The sequence below is a fragment of the Podarcis vaucheri genome (genome assembly GCF_965113315.1).
Source record: "Podarcis vaucheri genome assembly, chromosome: 13".
In the NCBI taxonomy this organism is placed as follows: domain Eukaryota; kingdom Metazoa; phylum Chordata; class Lepidosauria; order Squamata; family Lacertidae; genus Podarcis; species Podarcis vaucheri.
The window spans coordinates 44033578-44055294 of record NC_138751.1 but is presented as its reverse complement, the minus strand read 5'-3'; the positions used below and the strand labels follow the sequence as shown (position 1 = coordinate 44055294).

The 21717-nt window shown below is 46.8% G+C and overlaps 1 protein-coding gene and 1 long non-coding RNA gene across 6 annotated transcripts in view; one reads left to right on the top strand and one right to left on the bottom strand.

Moving 5' to 3' along the window:
• ARHGAP27 (Rho GTPase activating protein 27) overlaps window positions 1–21717 on the top strand; it is a 76153-nt gene that overhangs the window by 35411 nt on the left and 19025 nt on the right. For all 5 annotated transcript variants that reach the window (XM_082194787.1, XM_082194786.1, XM_082194785.1 and 2 more), the window contains 4 exons: window positions 13859–14308; window positions 18005–18199; window positions 19881–19985; window positions 21229–21296. In XM_082194787.1, coding sequence (XP_082050913.1) covers window positions 13859–14308; window positions 18005–18199; window positions 19881–19985; window positions 21229–21296 — 818 coding nt within the window. The remainder of the gene's footprint in view (window positions 1–13858; window positions 14309–18004; window positions 18200–19880; window positions 19986–21228; window positions 21297–21717) is intronic.
• On the bottom strand, window positions 12193–13462 carry LOC309516445. The gene is made up of 2 exons (XR_014212928.1): window positions 12720–13462; window positions 12193–12410 (listed from the first exon to the last, which is right to left on the bottom strand). It is a non-coding gene; the product is annotated as an uncharacterized lncRNA (long non-coding RNA).

Sequence of the window (21717 nt, the reverse complement as noted above, 5' to 3'; positions counted from 1 at the left end):
CCGTGGACTAGGGCTAGAAATATGTGGATATGTTCGGGCAGGCACCCCCAAACTCGGCCCTCCAGATGTTTTGGGACTACAACTCCCATCAACCCTGACCACTGATCCTGTTAGCTAGGGATGATGGGAGTTGTAGTCCCAAAACATCTGGAGGGCCGAGTTGGGGGGTGCCTGTGTTCGGGCCTCTGGACATGTGCAGAGTGTTCTCTCTCTCTGTTGAATAGTTGCAGTGGGTCACTTGCATATCTGGGGCTAGGAATATGAGATTCCTGGGGAATTTCATGCACGCCTTTTAGAAAGTAGTCAACAAGGGGGAAGGGTATTCCGATTGCTGATTAAAATACATCACACCATGTTTAGAAGAGCTGGTGGATGATAGCAGGAAATTCATAATAATTTCCACCATGTAAAATCCACCCCATGCCCTCACCCCAAAGCTCTGGGGCTCTATCCCATGATTGTCAGAAGATGGGCCTACACAGAGTTCCCCATCGCAGCACCTCTGTGACTGGTAAATCTATTTACCGTATTTTTTGCACCATAACACTCACTTTTTCCCTCCTAGAAAGTAAGGGGAAATGTCTGTGCGTGTTATGGAGGGTATGCGTGTTTTAGAGGAGGGATTTTCCTCCTCTAAACACTATGTGCGTGTTATGGTTGGGAGCGTGTTATAGAGCGAAAAATACGGTATTTATTCTAGATTTTATATCTTGCCTTTCAAAAGTGAACAATTTTGCACAAGAAGGTGCACAAGGTAGACAAGCCAAACATATTATATATGCATATATAACAAAAATATGTAGGAATAATTCTAGTCAGTGTTTAACTGTGTTGCTTTGAACGTATGCTTTATATTTGCCTTTCATCAGTAATGTTTTATCCTGGGTTGTTTTTACTTGATGTTTTAACATGTTTATAAACCGCTTTGTGGTTTTTTTCTTAAGAATATACAGCGGTAAAGAAATGAGATAAATAATAAATAAAATCTAATGAATGTAGTAACTAGTCAACTAAAACATTGAAACATCCGCCGCTCCCTGTACAATAGAGTCTCAAGACTACAGCTCCCAACATAACATAAAACATCATAACATAACGTAACATAACATAAAACATAACATAACAGATTTCAGCAGATGTGCCTTGCCAGAGAGCAACGAGCTCATTCTTTGACTACATTCAATGCTCCATGCAGCTGTTATAGTGGGAAGAGTCCAGGGGGCTAGAGGGGCCGTATTTACCGCTGCTTTTCTAAACAGTGGCATGCTATAATAATAACAATAATATTTTTATTGTTTATATGCCGCCTATCTGACTGGATTACCCCAGCCACTCTAGGTGGCTAACGATAAATTGAAACACAGTAAGACATCAAACATTAAAAACTAATAATAGTAATAATAATAACAGCAAACAACAACAACGCTATACGTTGATGGGAAAGTTGGCTTCTGGAAATGTTTAGAGGTGGGAAATCCTGGTGCATCCACTCTTCGCCCAGGCCTAGAACTTGCTCTGCTTTTTAAGTGTTGCATGAAAAAGTGTTTCACAATCTGCTGTCCCCTCTCTCCCCGCAAAAGCACCGCGAACTGAAAGTTGGTGCCTTGTCTGAAAAACATTAGGCTGCAGTCCCAGATCTAGTCATAAGCCCTACTGAGCTTGCTTCCAAGCAGACTTGTGGAGCTTTGCACCTTTGGACAAGGAAAAGCCTTTTCAGGACCTGAACTTTGCTCAGGCAATTTTAGAGCTGTTTGGGGTTTGCTCTCCCTCCTTCTCCTCCTCCCCACATTGGCAAGACTGAGACAGGAAGGGGAAGTAAAAATGCCAAAGGTCTAAATTTAGTCAGGGACAAGAAAGTGGGGGCTATTATGATAAACGTAGAGCTGAGCTAATTTTCTCTCCGAATAGATTTTTCTGGGATTTTTTTTTTATCTCCTCCCCCCAAGACCATTATCTGAATATTTCTGCGGTGCCCTAATAATACTGTACCCTGTAACGAGACTGAAGAGTACCAGACCTTCTAATCCAACCCCCAAAGGACACAGTAAATAAATCAGCCTTTTACAATCTGTTTAAGAGACCAGAGATGGGGCTTGTGTGCTATCTCTTGGAATTGAGTGCCATAATACGGGGAGGGGGGAGTTTTTTTAAATATTTGCTGGTTCTATACTCCAAAGAGCAGTTTGGAGGGCTGCAATGACCCATTTGTGGCCTAAAGAGCAGGTCAGTCTGGCTGGAGTCACAGCCACAATTTCCTGGGACTTGCTCTGTAGGAATAAGCATGCATGAGATCGCAACTGCTTGGATTGTACTGAAGTCTTCGAGCAGTTTGCATGACTGATTTGTTGGTGTTTAGTTGTTTAGTTGTGTCTGACTCTTCGTGACCCCATGGACCGGAGCACGCCAGCCACTCCTGTCTTCCACTGCCTCCCGCAGTTTGGTCAAACTCATGCTGGTAGCTTCAAGAACACTGTCCAACCATCTCGTCCTCTGTTGTCCCCTTCTCCTTGTGCCCTCCATCTTTCCCAACATCAGGGTCTTTTCCAGGGAGTCTTCTCTTCTCATGAGGTGGCCAAAGTATTGGAGCCTCAGCTTCAGGATCTGTCCTTCCAGTGAGCACTCAGGGCTATAATAGTTTATTACGGCCGTAGGCCCATACAGATAAAAACAAGACATAAATAACAGCTTGTGCACGTGGGGAAAAACAGCCGCTAAAACACTACTATAACAATAAAATACTATAAGATGGAATGGCATACTACGCCTTAATTAGCTTGTGGTGCTCCTTGGCAATGCTTTTGGGTAAGGACAGCGACCAGGAACCTAGCCACTTTCAGGGTCGTGTGGGTATCCTTATCCTGCAAGATTTGGGCAAGGTGGAATTTTGGTGGGGTACCCTCTAGTTTCTGTATGATTGATCCCAACAAATTTGCCCGTGGCACATTGAATAAGGGGCAAGTGAACATAATGTGCTGAAGCGACTCTGGCGTCTCCTTATCACATTCGCACATGGCGGAGGCTTGGCCCTTTGAGAATCTATATCTGAGGACATTGGAGGGAAAAAAGTTAAACCTCGCTTTGGTGAAGGCCAGCCTATGGGCAACAGTCGAAAGGGAGGAGAGGTATGATGGAACGCAGTAAGTTAAAGTGATACCAATGTTCTGGGGCGAACAGACACCTCCCCCCAGCGTATAATTTCGCTGTAAATCGATGTCATCCAGTCTTTGGCAGATCAGTCTTTGAGCAGGGCTGATTTCCTTCAGAATGGATAAGTTTGATCTTCTTGCAGTCCATGGGACTCTCAAGAGTCTCCTCCAGCACCATGACTGTTAGCTGGCCACTAAAAATATTTGAAGTGACGCTTTTCCTGCGTTCCAAGAGCTTCATGCAGTTTCTTTGTGATCCTTAGTACAGACCAGTTACGTAGGCCGGCCATGACCACAAAGTGGGGTTTCTATATCCAGAGACAGTTTACTTTTGAATGTTAGATTCTGAGCATAGAGTCCTGCTTTCATGTTCTGCCTCGGGGACTAGCTGACCTTTCTTGGAGACGGGGTGCTGGCCTAAGGGAGACAGTGGCCTCATTGCAGCAATCCTGTTTTGCTCTCCATGTTCAGGCCTGCAAAGTTCCAGTTGCCACAGTGGCCCTGATGGTGGCCCCAGTTAAAAGTGGCCCTGATGGTGTTTTAAGCTGAGTGATTTGAAGAGAGCACAAAATAGGTTTTCTCTGCCTCCACCCATGTCTGCTGTTGGGGGTGAAATCTGGCGCCTTCACTTCCTTCCATAAACTCAGCCAGGGCTTTCCAGGGCACAGCTGCAGAATTGCATTCAGTGGTAGAATATGCAGAGCAATGATTCCCTCGCTGTCATCAGGTCACCGTTTCTCCTCCAAATCTGGCTCTGAAGTTTTGCAAAGAAGGAACATTGTACCCCCTGCCCATATTTCAGGTCCAGATTTGTTGAGAGTGGAGGGTTATTTCTTACTCTGTTACTATTTTCCATTGCATGCCAGCAAATTCAGGTTGTGCAATTCAAGGCCTTGTGCAACAAACTCAATTCCCCCCAAATATTGGATTATTTTTGCAATAGGAAAGGTGGTGAGGAAATGTCATGAGAAGTGTGGGTTAATACTTGCACCGGCCGCTCCGTAAACAAATCAGAGTGAATGTTTCTTCAATAGCCCAGGTTGTCTAATCTCCCTGCAAACAGATTGGGGTGAGTGCTCAGTAAACAGGTTGTCTGGAAGCGCCTTGAGACCAGTCTTGATCTGACCACAGTGATCCATGCGATGGTCACCTCCAGGCTTGATTATTGTAACTTGTTCTACGTGGGGCTGCCCTTGAAGCTGACCCAGAAACTCTAGCAGGTGCAGAATGTTACGGCGAGGCTCCTTACGGGGTCCTTGCCGCGGGATCACGTTCATCCAGTGCTTTTCCAGCTGCACTGGCTCCCGGTGGAGTACAGGATCAGGTTTAAGGCGCTGGTTTTGACGTTTAAAGCCCTAGGACCCTCGTACCTACGGGATCGCCTCTCCTGGTATGCCCCACGGAGGACCTTAAGGTCCACAAATAACAACACTTTGGAGGTCCCAAGCCGCAAGGTGGTTAGATTGGTTTCAGCTAGGGCCAGGGCCTTTTCAGTACTGGCCCCGACTTGGTGGAACGCTCTGTCTCAAGAGACTAGGGCCCAGCGGGACTTGACATCTTTCCGCAGGGCCTGCAAGACAGAGCTGTTCCACCTGGCCTTTGGTTTGGACTCAGTTTGCCCCTTATGTTTTCCCTCCCCTTACGGTTTTGATCCATGGGCTACTTTTAAAATGAGGCTGCATTTTAAATTGTATTTTAACCTGTATTTTAATAAACTGGTTTTTGTTTGTTTGATTGATTGTTAGTGTCCCCCCCCCAATTATGTTTTATTGTAATTTTATTGGTATTTGCTGCCCTGAGCCTGGCTGTGGCTGGGGAGGGCGGGGTATAAATATTATTATTATTATTATTATTATTATTATTATTATTATTAAGGATAGATGCCTAGTTCACGACTGAAAGAGATTTGACCCAAAGACAGCTGAGTCTGTGTGCTGCCTTTCTGCTGTGTAGGGTGAGTCGTGGGAGCCATACAGTGGTACCTCAGGTTAAGTACTTAATTCGTTCCGGAGGTCCGTTCTTAACCTGAAACTGTACTTAACCTGAAGCACCACTTTAGCTAATGGGGCCTCCCGCTGCTGCCGCGCCGCCGGAGCACGATTTCTGTTCTCATTCTGAAGCAAAGTTCTTAACCTGAAGCACTCTTTCTGGGTTAGCGGAGTCTGTAACCTGAAGCGTATGTAACCTGAAGCGTATGTAACACGAGGTACCACTGTACAGTCCACCCTGCTGCTCCTCTTGGACTGATATTCTCCCCCCAGCCTGCTCTCTGCCTCGGTAGTTCCTCTTGGCTGGGTTGAGTTTTGCAACCTGGGATCTATTTATGTCCTCGGCCGTCGCCTGCCCAAGAATAAAGCAGCCACTTCCGCCATTCAGAGTCAGCTCAAAGACTCTTGTCTGCGTGCCTGTTTCTGTTGTAAGCTCCTAACATCTTTGTGAGCCAACACCCACTGGCTCTAAGCCTGCCCAACTCGGCTCAAGGAGAATGCCCCTCTGAACTGTTGAACTTTGTCCATGCTTGGATGACCTCTCAGCTCTGCCTTTCATGTTGCCTGTTTCGGGAGCATAGGAAACTTCCTTCTACAGAGTCACACCATTGTAGTTATACCCTTAACCCATACTTCTCTACTGTCCTGGATTTGACTTTCCGTTTGGAAGCTGCCATTCTAATAATAATAATAATAATAATAATAATAATTTATTCTTTATACTCCGTCCATCTGGCTGGGCTTCCCCAGCCACTCTGGGCGGCTTCCAAAAAAATATTAAAATACTGTAATACATCAAACATTAAAAGCTTCCCTAAATGGGGCTGCCTTCAGATGTCTTCTGGTAGTTGTTGTTCTCTTTGACATCTGGTGGGAGGGCGTTCCACAGGGAGGGTGCCACCACTGAGAAGGCCCTCTGCCTGGTTCCCTGTAACTTGGCTTCTCGCACCTTGGCTTATTACCCCTGATTTCACATAAACCCGCCCCCCCCCCCCACATCCATTCACATGTCTTTCTCTTCCTCCTGGATGGGTCTTCTTTTTAAAAGAATAATCTTTATTGGTTTTTCAGTTACATACTCTACATACAGATATTGTATTACATTTTACATTTATACTTGCTCCTAAGAGCTGACTTCCCTCCTTCCTTCTTCTGGTTTTTTTATATCACCTCTAAATTTTTCGCATTGTCTTCATCCATTTTGTATACTGTATTGTTGTTCTTCTTACATATTTGTCCATGATACGTCTATAAACAAATAAGTCCTTCTATATATACAATTCTTGTTGTCTGTCTATATTCATTTACAACTACTATTATTTACATTACTCACATTATACATTTTACTTCTTCTTATTTTTATTTATCCGATAATTTTCTTTGTATTTCACATTATGAGGTTTATTTCAGTTCTACTGGTTTCACTATCTCACCTTATTTTTCCTATGCACGACATAATTTTTTTCCCATTCTTTCTGAAATGTTTCATCGCCCTGTTGTCGAATTTCCCCCGTTAATTTAGCTATTTCTGCATATTCCAATACCCTCTGTCGCCATTCTTCTACTGTTGGCAATTGTTGTTGTGTCCAAACCTGGGCTAATAATAACCTTGCCGCTGTTGTTGCATATAAGAACAATTTCTGATCATTCTTAACAATATCCTCTGGCTTTTTCAAAAACGTATATCTAAAGATCTTCTTTAGGTCATTGTATATGTTTTCCCAGTAAGTTTTTACCTTATCACATGTCCTCCTGGATGTGTCTTACTTTTACTTCTAAATTTGTGGGGCAGTGTCTGCTTTTTATTTATTTTTGTGCGGCATTTAACACTGTCACATATCCTTTTCATGAATATATGCATTTTTACAGACCCTTTACCTGGTACATGAAAGTTTTGTGCCCATTACTAGGCTGGAGAAGTGTGAAATTTGGACAAGTGTGAAATTTGAAGGATGGCTGTCATTTGGAAAGTGCAGATTAGAGTGGTTTGCCTTCAAATGTGAACTGAATTGAATCTCTTCCCCCTTATGCACATCTTGCCAGCGTGTTTTTTGGGAGCCAGTGTGGTGTAGTGGTTAAGAGCGGTAGTCACGTAATCTGGGAAACCGGGTTCGTGTCTCCGCTCCTCCACATGCAGCTGCTGGGTGACCTTGGGCCAGTCACACTTCTGTGAAGTCTCTCAGCCCCACTCACCTCACAGAGTGTTTGTTGTGGGGGAGGAAGGGAAAGGAGAATGTTAGCCGCTTTGAGACTCCTGAAGGGGAGTGAAAGGCGGGATATCAAATCCAAACTCTTCTTCTTCTTCTATGTGCACATTGGCCGCTTGAAACATAGCGAGGGTCACAGAGTGGGAAGAGATACCTGCTTGGTAATTGGGATGTGGGTGGCACTGTGGTTTAAACCACTGAGCCTCAGGCTTGCTGATCGGAAGGTTGGCAGTTCAAATCCCCGTGACGGGTTGAGCTCCTGTTGCTCCGTGCCAGCACCTGTCAACCAAGCAGTTCGAAAGCATGCCAGTGCAAGTAGATAAATAGGTACCGCTGTGGCGGGAAGGCAAATGGTGTTTCTGTGCGCTCTGGTTTCCATCACGGTGTTCTGTTGCGCCAGAAGCAGTTTAGTCATTCTGGACACATGACCCGGAAAGCTGTCTGTGGACAAACGCCAGCTCCCTCAGCCTGAAAGCTTGATGAACGCTGCAACTCCATAGTTGCCTTTGACTAGACTTAACCGTCCAGGGGTCCTTTACCTTTACCTTTCCTTACCTGCTTGGTTTCCCTGCGCCAAACTCCAATTCACCACTGAAGCTGTCATCTGTGCTTGTGCGACAGCTGTCTGAAATGTACACACCTCAGCTTAACTGTGGCTTGCATTTTCAAACTGGGTGGTTGCTGCTTTTCAGGAAAGCACATATTTCTCTAGAAGTGACAAGATACCTGTAGATTGTAGTTAACATCATGTGTACTCTGCTTCAAACACTAGAACTGGAGTGAGCAATAATGCGTACACAGCCGCTCTATTCCCCAGTTACTAACTATAGGCCTGGATAGCAAAAACAACCCTACACATTTCCTGTCAAGTGTTTCCCACTTCTGAGTGGCGAGAAACTCCAACACCACAGCTTTTCCTATGAATGAGAAAAAACAGATTCACAAATACCGTATTTTTCGCCCTATAGGACGCACTTTTCCCCTTCCAAAAATGATGGGGAAATGTGTGTGCGTCCTATGGGGCGAATGCAGGCTTTCGCTGAAGCCTGGAGAGTGAGAGGGGTCGGTGCGCACCAACCCCTCTCGCTCTCCAGGGTTCAGGAAGCTATCCCCCCAGCCCGGCAAGCTCCCAGAGCAATGCCGAATCTGTGCGCAGCTTTGGCATCGCTCTGGGACCCGTTCTGGGGGCTGGGGTAGGGGGAAGCTCGGGCTTCCCCTGCCCCAGCCCCGCGCCTGGGGGGGGGAAATAATCCCCCCCCCTTATCCGAGACCAGGGAGAAGAGTTGGTGAAAGAAGACTGGAAGAAATTTAAAGACTATTTACAGAAATATTGTAAAATTAATGAATGTTAGAAGGATGTTGGATAGAAACTAAGTGGTTTCCAGCTGTAATGCTTTAGGAGATAGAAAAAAAGGTTTACAAATGGGTAAAAGCTTAATGGTAAGGATTTGCTCAACTAACAAATTGAAGCGGAATACAAAGAAGGGAGGTGTGAGGAGGTCTGGGGAAATAAGCGTAAGGAAGATATGTTATGGAAAATTATTTGTTTTTTAACTGTTTTTATGTTGTATTTTGTTTCTTTTTATTTTTCACTGTTATACTTTAAAAACTTTAATAAATATCTTTTGGGGAAAAAATAATAATTCCCCCCCCTTGATTCCCCCCCCCCAATCTAGGTGCGTCCTATGGGCCGGTGCGTCCTATAGGGCGAAAAATACGGTAGATTAGGGCAGTACCATAAATTCAGGTGTGCCTCAGTAATGCAGGTCTTTATTCTATGTCTGATTCCCAACAGTGGCTGTGGCTGTCACAGGCAGCCAGCAAATGTGCAAATGACTTAATTCTGGCTAAATTCCTAGCTTTTCTTCCTAGAATCATAGAATTGTAGAGCATGAGGGGAGGCTGGGGGGGTCACTTAGTCCAACCCCCTGAAGTGCAGGAATCCTACGCACAGCCACCTCCGAGTGGGCTCGAACCACCAACCTTCTGGTTAACAGGCAGACTCACTCCTTAAATTCAGAAGATGTCAAGTCTAGCTTCAGTTTCTCTGCCCGACCTTGAAGGCAAGCTGCTTATTTGGGAAGCCATCCTGTTGAGAGGGAATGGTCTGTTTCTGCCTGGGTAGCTCAGTCGGTAGAGTATTAAATCTCAGAGTTGTGGGTTCAAGCCCCATGTTGGGCGAAATATTTCTGCGTTGTAGGGCGCCGTGGTGTCCCTTCAAATTCCACGATTCTGAAGATGTCGGTGTGCAGTTCCTAAAGAGCTTGGGTCAACTGCTTCCACCTGTGAGAGTGGGGATCAGCACTCCCTATTTGCACATGGGTAACACAGGTGGCGCTGTGGGTTAAACCACTGAGCCTAGGACTTGCCGATCAGAAGGTCGGCGGTTCGAATCCCTGCGATGGGGTGAGCTCCTGTTGCTCGGTCCCTGCTCCTGCCAACCTAGCAGTTCGAAAGCACACCAGTGCAAGTAGATAAATAGGTACCACTCCAGCGGGAAGGTAAACGGCGCTTCCATGCACTGCTCTGGTTCGCCAGAAGCGGCTTAGTCATGCTGGCCACATGACCCGGACGCTGTACGCCAGCTCCCTCGGCCAGTAAAGCGAGATGAGTGCTGCAACCCCAAAGTCGGCCACGACTGGACCTAATGGTCAGGTGTCCCTTTACCTTTACCTTTAACCAAGGTCTAGTAGCAACTCGTGCACAGAGGAAGCTGAGTGAGGATGCGTGAGCAGAGGTGCCAATAGGAAGCTGCAGAATGAACTCACTATTCAGAGCGGGCAGGGAGGAGGTGTCACTGCTTGATCATGCCGACAAGCAACTTTCTCTCAGGTGAGAAGCAGCTGGCTGTATAGTTTTGCAGTGATGACTGATCGAAACTTGGCAACGCATCTCGTATAATGATCAAGGCTGAGTCCTGGCACAGAAAAGCCGGTCCCACAGCTAGGCTCTGATTCACTTAGTGCACTCAGCACTTGCTCAGAGGCACTCTTTGCCCCTGTTGCACATGTTCAGGGACTTGGGCTTGACACCAGCGAACAGACTCTGGGGTGAGGCCTTCAAATGGGACTCCCGAGTCAGAGGTGCCCTTGGGCAGCTCCCAGGGTTCTGGCAGGACTCATCACTGATGAATCATAGAATTGTAGACTGGGAAGGGACCCTGGGGGTCATCTGCCCTGGACCTGCATTCCAATTCCTTTATCCTTTCCTGGCTGGATCTAGGCACCCTTTTAATCTCCCTCGTTACCCCTGTCTCAGTGTTGCTCTGGGGCGTCAAGGAAAAATGCAAATGATAACTAGGCCCAGCTACCCAGGGTTGATTAGAAAGCTGCCATCACAACCCTGTGATCATCATCTAAGCCTCTCCTTTGTGTGCCTCCCCCTACGAGCAGTCCGGCAACCTGAGAACGGGGCCTTTTCTGCAGTGGCTCCCTGTTTGTGGAATGCTCTCCCCAGGGAGGCTTGCCTGGCGCCTTCATTGCATATCTTTAGGCCCCAGGCAAAAACATTTCAACCATCTGTTTGGCTGATAAACATTCTGTGGCCTTTTAAATGTGTCTGTGGGTTATTGGGTTGTTTTGCTTTTGTTTTATTGTGTATTTTACATTTTTGTTTTGTACTTTTATGTTGTGAACTGCCCTGCGATATTCTGGTGAAGTGTGGGACGCGAGTGGCGCTGTGGGTAAAACCTCAGCGCCTAGGACTTGCCAATCGCATGGTCGGCGGTTCGAATCCCTGCGGCAGGGTGCGCTCCCGTTGCTCGGTCCCAGCGCCTGCCAACCTAGCAGTTCGAAAGCACCCCCGGGTGCAAGTAGATAAATAGGGACCGCTTACTAGCGGGAAGATAAACAGCGTTTCCGTGTGTTGCACTGGCTCGCCAGATGCAGTTTGTCACGCTGGCCACGTGACCCGGAAGTGTCTGCGGACAGCGCTGGCCCCCGGCCTCTTAAGTGAGATGGGCGCACAACCCTAGTCGGACACGACTGGCCCGTACGGGCAGGGGTACCTTTACCTTTACCTTTACCTTTTACTTTTATGCTGTGAACTGCCCTGCGGTTTTCTGATGAAGTGGGGTATACAAATCCAGCAAACCTGGAGCCAGCCCTGCCCACAATGTTTGACCTATCATCTTCCCTCCCTTAAATACAGTGGTACCTTGGGTTAAGAACTTAATTCGTTCTGGAGGTCCATTCTTAACCTGAAACTGTTCTTAACCTGAGGTACTACTTTAGCTAATGGGTCCTCCCGCTGCCGCCACACGATTTCTGTTCTCATACTAAAGCAAAGTTCTTAACCCAAGGTGATATTTCTGGGTTAGCGGAGTCTGTAACCTGAAGCGTCTGTAACCTGAAGCATCTGTAACCCGAGGTACCACTGTAGAGAGAAATTTAGCAGATGAAGCTCTCCTGACATGGAGCTAAGATTATGCCAAGAGTATCACTTATTTTCAGGCTGAGGCCAGTGCAAGAAAGGTAGTAACTCTAGCTATGAGCCGAGAGATGTGGAAAGTGTGTGATGTCATGCTGGCCATGTGACCCGGAAGTGTCTCCGGACAGTGCTGGCCCCCGGCCTCTTGAGTGAGATGGGCGCACAACCCCAGAGTCTGGCAAGACTGGCCCGTACGGGCAGGGCTACCTTTACCTTTACTTTAAAGAAGAGGAAATACTTCAGAACTGGCACAAAAAAAGCAAATTCCCTGGGCAAAAGCCTTTTTTAATGCTGCATTGCCTAGATCTATATTTATCTTTCTTTCTTTTTAATGGATCCTTCCTTTCAACTTGTAAAGAAATTTTCTCGGTGTAATAGTGCACTGTCTGGCATACAGTTATATGCTTGCACAGGGGGGGGGGGTTGGTACATGTACCGTTTCCAAGAGTCCTTTGTTTCAGAAGTCTCTTGCTCCATTTCAAAATAGTCGGCCTGTGTTGCTTGATTTTCTTGTAGGTGCTGCATTCAGGTAAGTTTCAGGAAACGAAGGGGCTGCCCTCCCCGTGAACACCCTTTGGATTTCTCAGGTACATCCTTCAATAGACAGAAGCGGGTTTGATAGAGAGAAAGGACTACCAAACCTGTTAAGTTGTGGGTGAACATATCAGACGACACAGCGATTCTTCAAACAGCTCTTGTTTATTCGCAGGCCAGGACAGAACTGAACTGAAGGGCTCAGTCAGCCTGCTTATATAGAGCTCCAGTACCACGTTACTGTAACAACTTTCTGAAACTATCCAATCACTGAACGTCACTTTCGATCCTTCATTTGCATAACTATCTACAGTATCCATCCAATCACTGAACGTCACTTTCAATCCTTCATTTCCATAACTATCTACAGTATCCCCCTGCTGGCCCAGAGTGAGAACTTCAGTACATAACAAAACCCACTTTTGGAACTGGGCCATTCATTGCTGGACACAACTGCGAAGGGCCAGGCTTGTAGCAGCCAAGCAGACCAGCTGGAGAACCAAGGGAAACCAAACCTCATTGTGAATCGCTCTCGGGACATTAAAAACTGAGGGCACTTCTGTCAGACTGTCATTGTACTGGGGTGGGATTCAGTCACATCCTGGCAAATTCAGGTTGTGCATTTGATTAGGAGGTCACTTTCCCAAAAGGTCAAGCCTTTTGCTGTAAGGAAAGTGATGGGGAAAAGCTCCTGAAAATGTGGGGTGGAACTTGCTTTGATGCACCGTTGTCTGGCCTCCCTGCAAGCAGATCTGAGTGAATGCTCAGGTCGTCTGGAAGCACTCTGAGTTAACATTACCTAATAGGAGAAAATGTGAGGAAAATCAATCAATCAATCAATCAATCAATCTTTATTACGGTCCACAGACCCAACAAATCGTTACAAAGCAATGCACAATTCAGACAGCCTACCTCCAGGTTAAACAAACATTTTGTTCAGACTTAAAGATAGGGATCATTGGTTCTTGCAACCACTGATAAAAACTTCACTGCTGCTAATGTTCTAGCGTTTGTCCGGTCTTCCAATAGGAACCTGACATTGTGAGCCTCTGATTTTCCCGGGAAAGGTAACAGCAAGGGTAATAGAAGAATACAGGAAATACCGTATTTTTTGCTCTATAAGACTCACTTTTTCCCTCCTAAAAAGTAAGAGTGTGTGTGTGTGCATCTTATGGAGTGAATGCAGGCTGCACAGCTATCCTAGAAGCCAGAACAGCACGAGGGATCGCTGCCTTCGCTCCGCAGCGATCCCTCTTGCTGTTCTGGCTTCTGGGATTCAGAATATTTTTTCCCCTGTTTTCCTCCTCCAAAAACTAGGTGCATCTTGTGGTCTGGTGCATCTTATAGAGCGAAAAATACGGTACAACGTATAGGAGCTAGATGACAAGGGAAGTTTGGGCGTTACAAAAAATGAAGATAGTCACATCCAGCTGACCAACGTTAGAAATCCAGCACGTTTCTGTGGATTGGAGGCTTTGGGAGTCCTGCCTCTGTGTGTCACGTAATTGTGTGATGATGCAGTTGGCTGACGACTTCTTTTATTTCTTCTTTTCAGCCTCAACCAAGCAAGGAGGTGGTTGAAGATCCTGTGTATGTGAATCTCCAGGAGCTCCGGTTGGAACAGAGTCCCTCCGCTGCGAGCAAAACTGAATCCATACCCCAGCCCCACCTCATCAGCCCCCCGGCCAGCTGGGAGACCCACACGGACGCAGAAAGTGGCCGCTTGTTCTATTACAACTCGGCCACCGGCCAGACGACCTGGGAGCCTCCCTTTGACAGTCCTGCCAGCGGCGGGAGTCCCCCTCCTTCTTGCTCTCCCTTGCTGGCCCTCAGCCCTGCCACACCTGCCGAGTGGGACCAATATGTAGACGAGGCCAGCGGGCAGGTGTTCTTCTACAACACATCGACGGGCGAGACGTCGTGGGACGCACCCCGAATGGACGAAACCCTCAATTATCCAGAGATGCAGCCTGCGTTTGTGCCCTACAGCCCTGTGGAACGGAGGGTAAATGTCGGGGAGGGGTCTACTGGGTCTTGGGGTGGGGGGCAAATTCTGATGCATAGCTGTCAAGCGTCCCTTATTTGGCGGGACAGTCCCTTATCCCAGCGCCATGTCCCGCTGCTGTCCCTTATTGATGATGTCCCTTAAATAAGATACTGAAGGTAATGGGGCCCTTTCTATGTCCAGCTGTCCTTTGTCAACAACAAATTGTTGCCTTTTTGTGTTGAATATATGCTGTATGGTAATTTATGGAGCTAATAGGTATCTAAAGCCATTTGCACGCAACAAAATATGTATTTTATCAAAGTAATTGTTGACCCCTTATTTTGGCTGCTGATCCCTTATTTTCAAGGCTGCTGGTCCCTTATTTTCAAATCTGTAAGTTGACAGTTATGTTCTGATGCAGTAGATAGCCCACTGAAGTCTAGTTCATGTAGTGAGGACTGAGGATAATCTACGTCCAGGGATGAGACCAGTGCCAGATTTATGTACTGTATAAGCCATGGGTAGGCAAACTAAGCCCTGGGGGCCGGATCCGGCCCAATCGCCTTCTCAGTCCGGCCCGTGGACGGTCTGGGAATCAGCGTGTTTTTACATGAGTAGAATGTGTCCGTTTATTGAAAATGCATCTCTGGGTCATTTGTGGGGCATAGGAATTCGTTCTTTCCCCCCCTCCAAAATACAGTCCGGCCCCCCACAAGGTCTGAGGGACAGTGGACCAGCCCCCCGCTGAAAAAGTTTGCTGACCCCTGGTATAAGCTAAACAAGCTATAGCTTAGGGTCCCACTCTTTTGGAGCCCCCCCCCCAATATACTTCTTAAGTATATTTCAGTTCAACAATTACTCTGATAAAATACATATTTTGTTATGTGCAAATGGCTTTAGATACCTATTAGGTCCATAAATTACCCTATAGCTTAAATCCAACACAAAAAACGGCAACAGTTTGTTGTTGACAAAGGACAGCTGGACATATAACGGGCCCCATTACCTTCAGTAGCTTAGGGCCTCATCAAACCTAAATCCGGCCCTGGATGAGACGTTGGTGGATAGAAAGTTATGGCCCAGGAAACTGCCTGTGGAAAGACTGGTTGATGAGTGTTGAACACATATGGCCTGATTTTCCATGTTAGGAGTAAGTAAGAATTTTTCCTCCAGGGCCATGTGGCGAAGAGGGTCACCAGGGTCCGAATAATTTATCCCTGATGTTGAGGCTGTGTGTGGATTGAGCCTGTAAGCAGGGTGGATTTGATTTGATTCAAATCACAATTTAAATCACTAGTCAGTAAGACTTGATTTAAATCATTTTTTCTACAGAAAGACTCATTCTTGCCGGTATAATCTTAATATTTACAACCAGATGAAGGTTTCATTTTTGGAATAGTAAAATTTCTGAGTAGTTTTTACAGTTATATCAGAAATTACTCATTTGGTTATACTATTAGAAATGCATAGATAATTATGAAATTATTGTGATGTTTAATATGTTAACTGTTTATATTTGGACAACTTTTCTACTATGCTTTATTGGAAGGAGAAAAATAATCATTTCCTTTATAACAATTTAAACAATTTATTGAATTAAAACAACATTACAGCAGATGTATCCATGTTTGTTAACTGATGTGGTTAAACAATTTAAAAAAAAACTTAGACTGAGTTTTAGCACACAGGAAAAATTAAAACAAATCTTTATTTCCTGATGAATAGCCTTTGGACTATAGTGTAACTTAAATAGAAAACTATCTTTAGAAAGATTTTTCCTCCAAAGGCATTTTATTTTAAAAATCCAATTTAAATTAAAAAAAAATCTGATTTAAATTTAAAAATCTGTTATTTTAATTTTATTTTTTTTAAAATCAGTGATTTTTATCCACCTTGCCTTTAAGCTGCCAGTTGGGTGCTTCCTATTCCAGGAAGTAGGTCCTGGTTTGTCTTGTATTTTGGTCCGGATCATGTACTTTGATCTGTGAGTACATAGGATCTGCTTTGTATAGGGCAGGTGGTGGCAGGGCTGGGTGATATTTCAATATTATCATCTAAAACCGGTTTCAAGTCCACATCACAATATTGGTTTCATATTGCAGCATATTGCGAATCGTGTTTGTGTGTGTGTGTGTGTGTGAGAGAGAGAGAGAGAGAGAGAGAGTGTGTGTGTGTGTTATGCGAAAATCGCAATGTGGGGGAAACCGTGAAGCCAGCCAATGCTTCTCTTAATTCCTGCAGCCCCTGGATTCCTGAACCATCGGTGGGCCAGATTGAGAAGGCGATTGGGCCGCATCTGGCCCCCGGGCCTCTTAACAATTACAATAAATACCGTATTTTTTGCACCATAACACTCACTTTTTTCCTCCTAGAAAGTAAGGGGAAATGTCTGTGCGTGTTATGGAGCGAATGCCTACGGATGGTGGGGGGATCTGCTGCAGTCGTGAGCAGAGGATCCATGGTTCCCCTTCCTTCCCTCCTCCGTGGTTACAAAGCATGGATCCACATGGACCCTCAGGATTTTTGCATTGGGCTACTCCAAACTCACTGTCAGATCACATGTCTGTGGCCACAGCATGAACCACAAAAATCGTATATCCACTATTTCGTTTAGAATATTTTTTTTCTTGTTTTCCTCCTCTAAAAACTATGTGCATGTTATGGCCTGGTGCGTGTTATAGAGCGAAAAATACAGTAATTTCTAAACTGCAATCAATAAAACAGATGGCAAGCCACAGTGCGTAAAATAATACAATACAAATTGAGAAGTAGAGACTGGAGGGTGGGGCGAGACGGCCTTGCCTGATGAAGTCTCTCCCCTCACAGTTCTTCCTCCAGAACCAGCTTCCTTATTGGCTCTAAATTCAGGATCCAATCTCTTGCGAGGGTCAGCTGCCTCCGAGGTTCCCAGTGGGCAGCAAAACTGAACCTAGCAACCTCTCAGCAGATGGGTGGGGGACAGGCAGCAAACCCTCCCTTACCATTGCAGAATCAGGAGTGCCCATTAAAGTACCTGGTTGCGCGCTGGCAGCCACAGGTCCCCACCTGCCCCACAGGTCGGCAGAGTCAAATTGGAACCCATGCCAGGTCCAGTTAGACCTATGGGCCAAAGGTTCCCTGCCCCTGCTATAGATTAGCAGGTGCCCACCCTATCGATCAGGAGAAGGCCTCTGTATTTTATAAGCCTTGGGAAGCACAGTCAGAAATGCCTGCTGCCTTTTTGGTTTGTAGCTCTTTGCTCCCTCCCTATCTTCTTGGGGGAAGAGGGACGCGGGTGGCGCTGTGGGTTAAACCACAGAGCCTAGGGCTTGCCTACCAGAAGGTCGGCGGTTCGAATCCCCGCGATGGGGTGAGCTCCCGTTGCTCGGTTCCTGCTCCTGCCAACCTAGCAGTTCGAAAGCACATCAAAGTGCAAGTAGATAAATAGGTACCACTCTGGCGGGAAGGTAAACGACGTTTCCGTGCGCTGCTCTGGTTCGCCAGAAGCGGCTTAGTCATGCTGGCCACATGACCCGGAAGCTGTACACCAGCTCCCTCGGCCAATAAAGCGAGATGAGCGCCTCAACCCCAGAGTCGGCCACGACTGGAACTAATGGTCAGGGGTCCCTTTACCTTTTTCTTCTGGGGGAAGATTCTCTAAGGAGATTTAAGAACCCCTGAATTATTGTTTGACAACATGCTGTGTGCTGACCTCTTGTCTGAAACCTCTTTTAGCCGCCAACTCCAGAAACTGACTACCCCAACCTTTCTCCCGATGAACTTGAGCCCTACCCTGAAGAAGATTATTCTCCGGTTGGCTCCTACCAGCCGCTGGACGGACTCTGCGTTCCCTCTGCGTACCAAGGCTGGCCGTCCTATGGCAACCAGGAAGGACTGGTGTTTGATGGTGACCAGTATGCCTCCAACCCGGTAAGGGGGGGCTCGGAAAGCCTGTGGGTCTGTGCACTGGGGTAACCATGCTCCATTTGCCACGGTTTGCCATGCTGTCGTTCGTTCAGGGTTGCTGGGAATTGTCACTCCAGGAGGGGGAACTACAGTACCCAGAATTCTTTGAGGGGAAAGAGCGTGCGCAGAGTCACTAAGCACAGAAGAGGAGATAAGCATTCCCAAATGGAAATAAGCGTAATCTTATTCCACCAAAGGTTACTTTGGCCACTCAGCTGTAAAATCTCAGACCTGTTTGCCAGCTACCTTGTAACACCCTTAAATCTTCTGGGTTTCTGTCCCCTCTGCTACAAACTGAAGAAGGCTGGAGGTTATTCCCCATTTTAACCAGAAAGTGTGTCCTCTTGGCTGGCCTGTTGTTATAGCCACTAGTTGTCATGGGTCATTGAAAAAAGCCGCTTGAGGCCTTTGATGCTCATTAAGGAAATGTCAGATGATCATCACTGAAAGTTATAGCAAGTGATCATGTTATACAAAACATTATCGTAAGTGGTCAATGAAACCAGCAACCCTGTGAAAATAACAAATGCCGCCTTTTTTAAAGCTGGCAAGATCCTGAGCCTGTTTTAAAAGCTGCTTTGGGGGCAGAAATTCAAGCTGAAGATTCTTCTTCTGATTTGGGGATTAAGCTTTGAAGAAAGTTTTTTTAAATAAAAAAGCACAAGTCAAAATTCAGTTTTTCCTCTGTTTTCTGTTTCTGGTAGCCCTTATTAAATGGTATGGACTAGCTGATGGCAAGGCTTTTCTTCTGTGGTAATATCAACACAGGGACACGGATGGTGCTGTGGGTTAAACCACAGAGCCTAGGACTTGCCGATCAGAAGGTCGGCGGTTCGAATCCCCACAATGGGGTGAGCTCCCGTTGCTCGGTCCCTGCTCCTGCCAACCTAGCAGTTCGAAAGCACGTCAAAGTGCAAGTAGATAAATAGGGGAAGGTAAACAGCATTTCCGTGCGCTGCTCTGGTTTGCCAGAAGCGGCTTAGTCATGCTGGCCACATGACCCGGAAGCTGTCTGCAGACAAACGCCGGCTCTCTCAGACAATAAAGCAAGATGAGCACTGCAGCCCCAGAGTCGGTCAGACCCAACAAATCGTTACAAAGCAATGCACAATTCAGACAGCCTACCTCCAGGTTAAACAAGCATTTTGTTCAGACTTAAAGATAGGGATGGAACGCGGGTGGCGCTGTGGGCTAAACCACAGAACCTAGGGCTTGCAGATCAGAAGGTCAGTGGTTCGAATCCCCGCGACAGGGTGAGCTCCCGTTGCTCGGTCCCTGCTCCTGCCAACCTAGCAGTTCGAAAGCACATCAAAGTGCAAGTAGATAAATAGGTACCGCTGTGGTGGGAAGGTAAACAGTGTTTCGGTGCGCTGCTCTGGTTCGCCAGAAGCAGCTTAGTCATGCTGGCCACATGAGCTGGAAGCTGTACGCCGGCTCCCTCGGCCAATAAAGCGAGATGAGCACCGCATCCCCAGAGTCGGCCACGACTGGACCTAACGATCAGGGGTCCCTTTACCTTTACCTTTAATATCAACACAAACACAGGAATATTTGGGCAGGGCTTCAAGGGCGCTGTGGGCTGAGCAGCAGCTTGTAACATGCTCCTGTTTTGTGTTGCTCCTGCTAATAAAAGGATATCTTCCAGGTCGCTGCATCCGGCCACCATCACCACAGTACCAGCAGTGGGTCCAGCCTGGACAGCAGCCCTTTTGGAAACTGGGTACCCTTCTCTGGGCCAAAGGAGGAACAAGTAAGGAAAACCCTCAATTGTCTTGGACTGGTGGAGGAAAATCTGAAGTGGGAATTCATATCCCATTGAGGAAGGGATATATATGGGTTTCCTGATCCTTCCTGCATTTTGAACTACAAGGTTCATCTGTGAAAAGATTAGGGTGGGGGAGAGAAATGAATAAGATACTATAGGGTGGTGAGCTGAGGACCCAATTTCCTTCCGCTCCATAAAGAGTCAGCTGATAACTCTTGTGGCCACAATTCCCACTTCTTCCATTTCTCTTCTGTTTTCTCTTGATTGGTAACTGGGAGACTGGGCATCGCATGTAAGACCACATCTGCAAACATACTGGTACATTTAAATTTAATATATAGTCCTTTAAATCAGTGTTTTTCAACCACTGTTCCGCGGCACACTAGTGTGCCGCGAGATGTTGCCTGGTGTGCCGTGGGAAAAATTAAAAAATTCAAAAGATTTTTTTTTTTTTTAAAGTCAAATTTTCGATTGGGGCGCCGTCCCCGGAGGGAGGCGGGCGAGTTGGGCGGCCTGGCTGCTTGCGAGCTCGGCGGGCAGCGCCTCCGTCCGCAGCGCCCGCCTCGCGGCTCTCATTCCCTGCCCCTGCCAAAGCTCACCCAGCCAAGCCGCGCTCTCCTTCCTGCCTCGCTTTGCTTCCTCCTCCCCCCCCCCACCCCCAAAGCTTGGAGGTTCCCCGGCGCCGGCCCGCAGGTTTGACCCCCTTCTCACACCTGTTCGCGCTCCTTGCACGGAATGGGGCGGATGGGGAGGAACGGGGCTCGCCGCTGCCTCCGCTCGCCCTCCCCCCCTCCGCCGGCGGTCCCGCGATTCTTGGCTTTTTGGCGGTTGGCACAGAAGGAAGGCAAGGAGGAGGGAAAAAATTGAAACTTACACTTTCGTGCGTCCCTCCCGGCGTGACGCTGCGCGCTGACGTCACGGGGCTGTAACGTGCCCCACATAGGCACACATGGTGGTGTGCCTCGAGATTTTTTTCATGAAACAAGTGTGCCTTTGCCCAAAAAAGGTTGGGAAACACTGCTTTAAATATTGGATGTGGCCTAAGGGCATTCCCCAGGCGGCTGTTTTATATTCTTGCGGGGTGTGTTTCAAAGGTATGGTGTGTACACAGATTTTCCTCAGCATTAGGAATGGGATTAGGAATGGGAAAGGGGGTGAATAATGTTACGGGATCTCCCCAACAGCTAGGACAGATTTAAACTACAGCCTTTTCCTCCCCTCCGCTCAGTTAAAAACGCTTGAAAAGGCTGGGATGCTCTTTCGGACAAAGACTGCTGATAAAGGCAAACGCCAGAGGTAAGAATGATTTGTTTGTGTGCATCTCCTTTCTGATCTTGGGGTTTGGGGCAGGTTGGTATGGGGTCAATCAAACCCCCAAGTATCCTGGATCCAAGCTGTTTGAAAACCTCCTTTTTTAAAGCGGACGTTAAAGATGTGTCCTTAATTGAGAAGGTGTGTTTGGTTTTGAAAAAAAAGTTTTTAATGCAAATTTTTTTTTAAGCAACGGAAGCTTGTAGGCCCCATCTTGAATCAGAGGCAGCCTAGTTTCTTTCACGCCAGGGAGTGACTTCTTTTGTGTAAACAGTGGGATTTCATTGCAGGATTGTTGTGGGATAAACAGCGCTGCACAAAACAGCAGTGCTTTAATTCCGTTTCCAGCTGATTGCAGAAGGGCAGTTCCAAAAGGCCCTAGGGTGGAAAGGACTTTTGGCCGTGC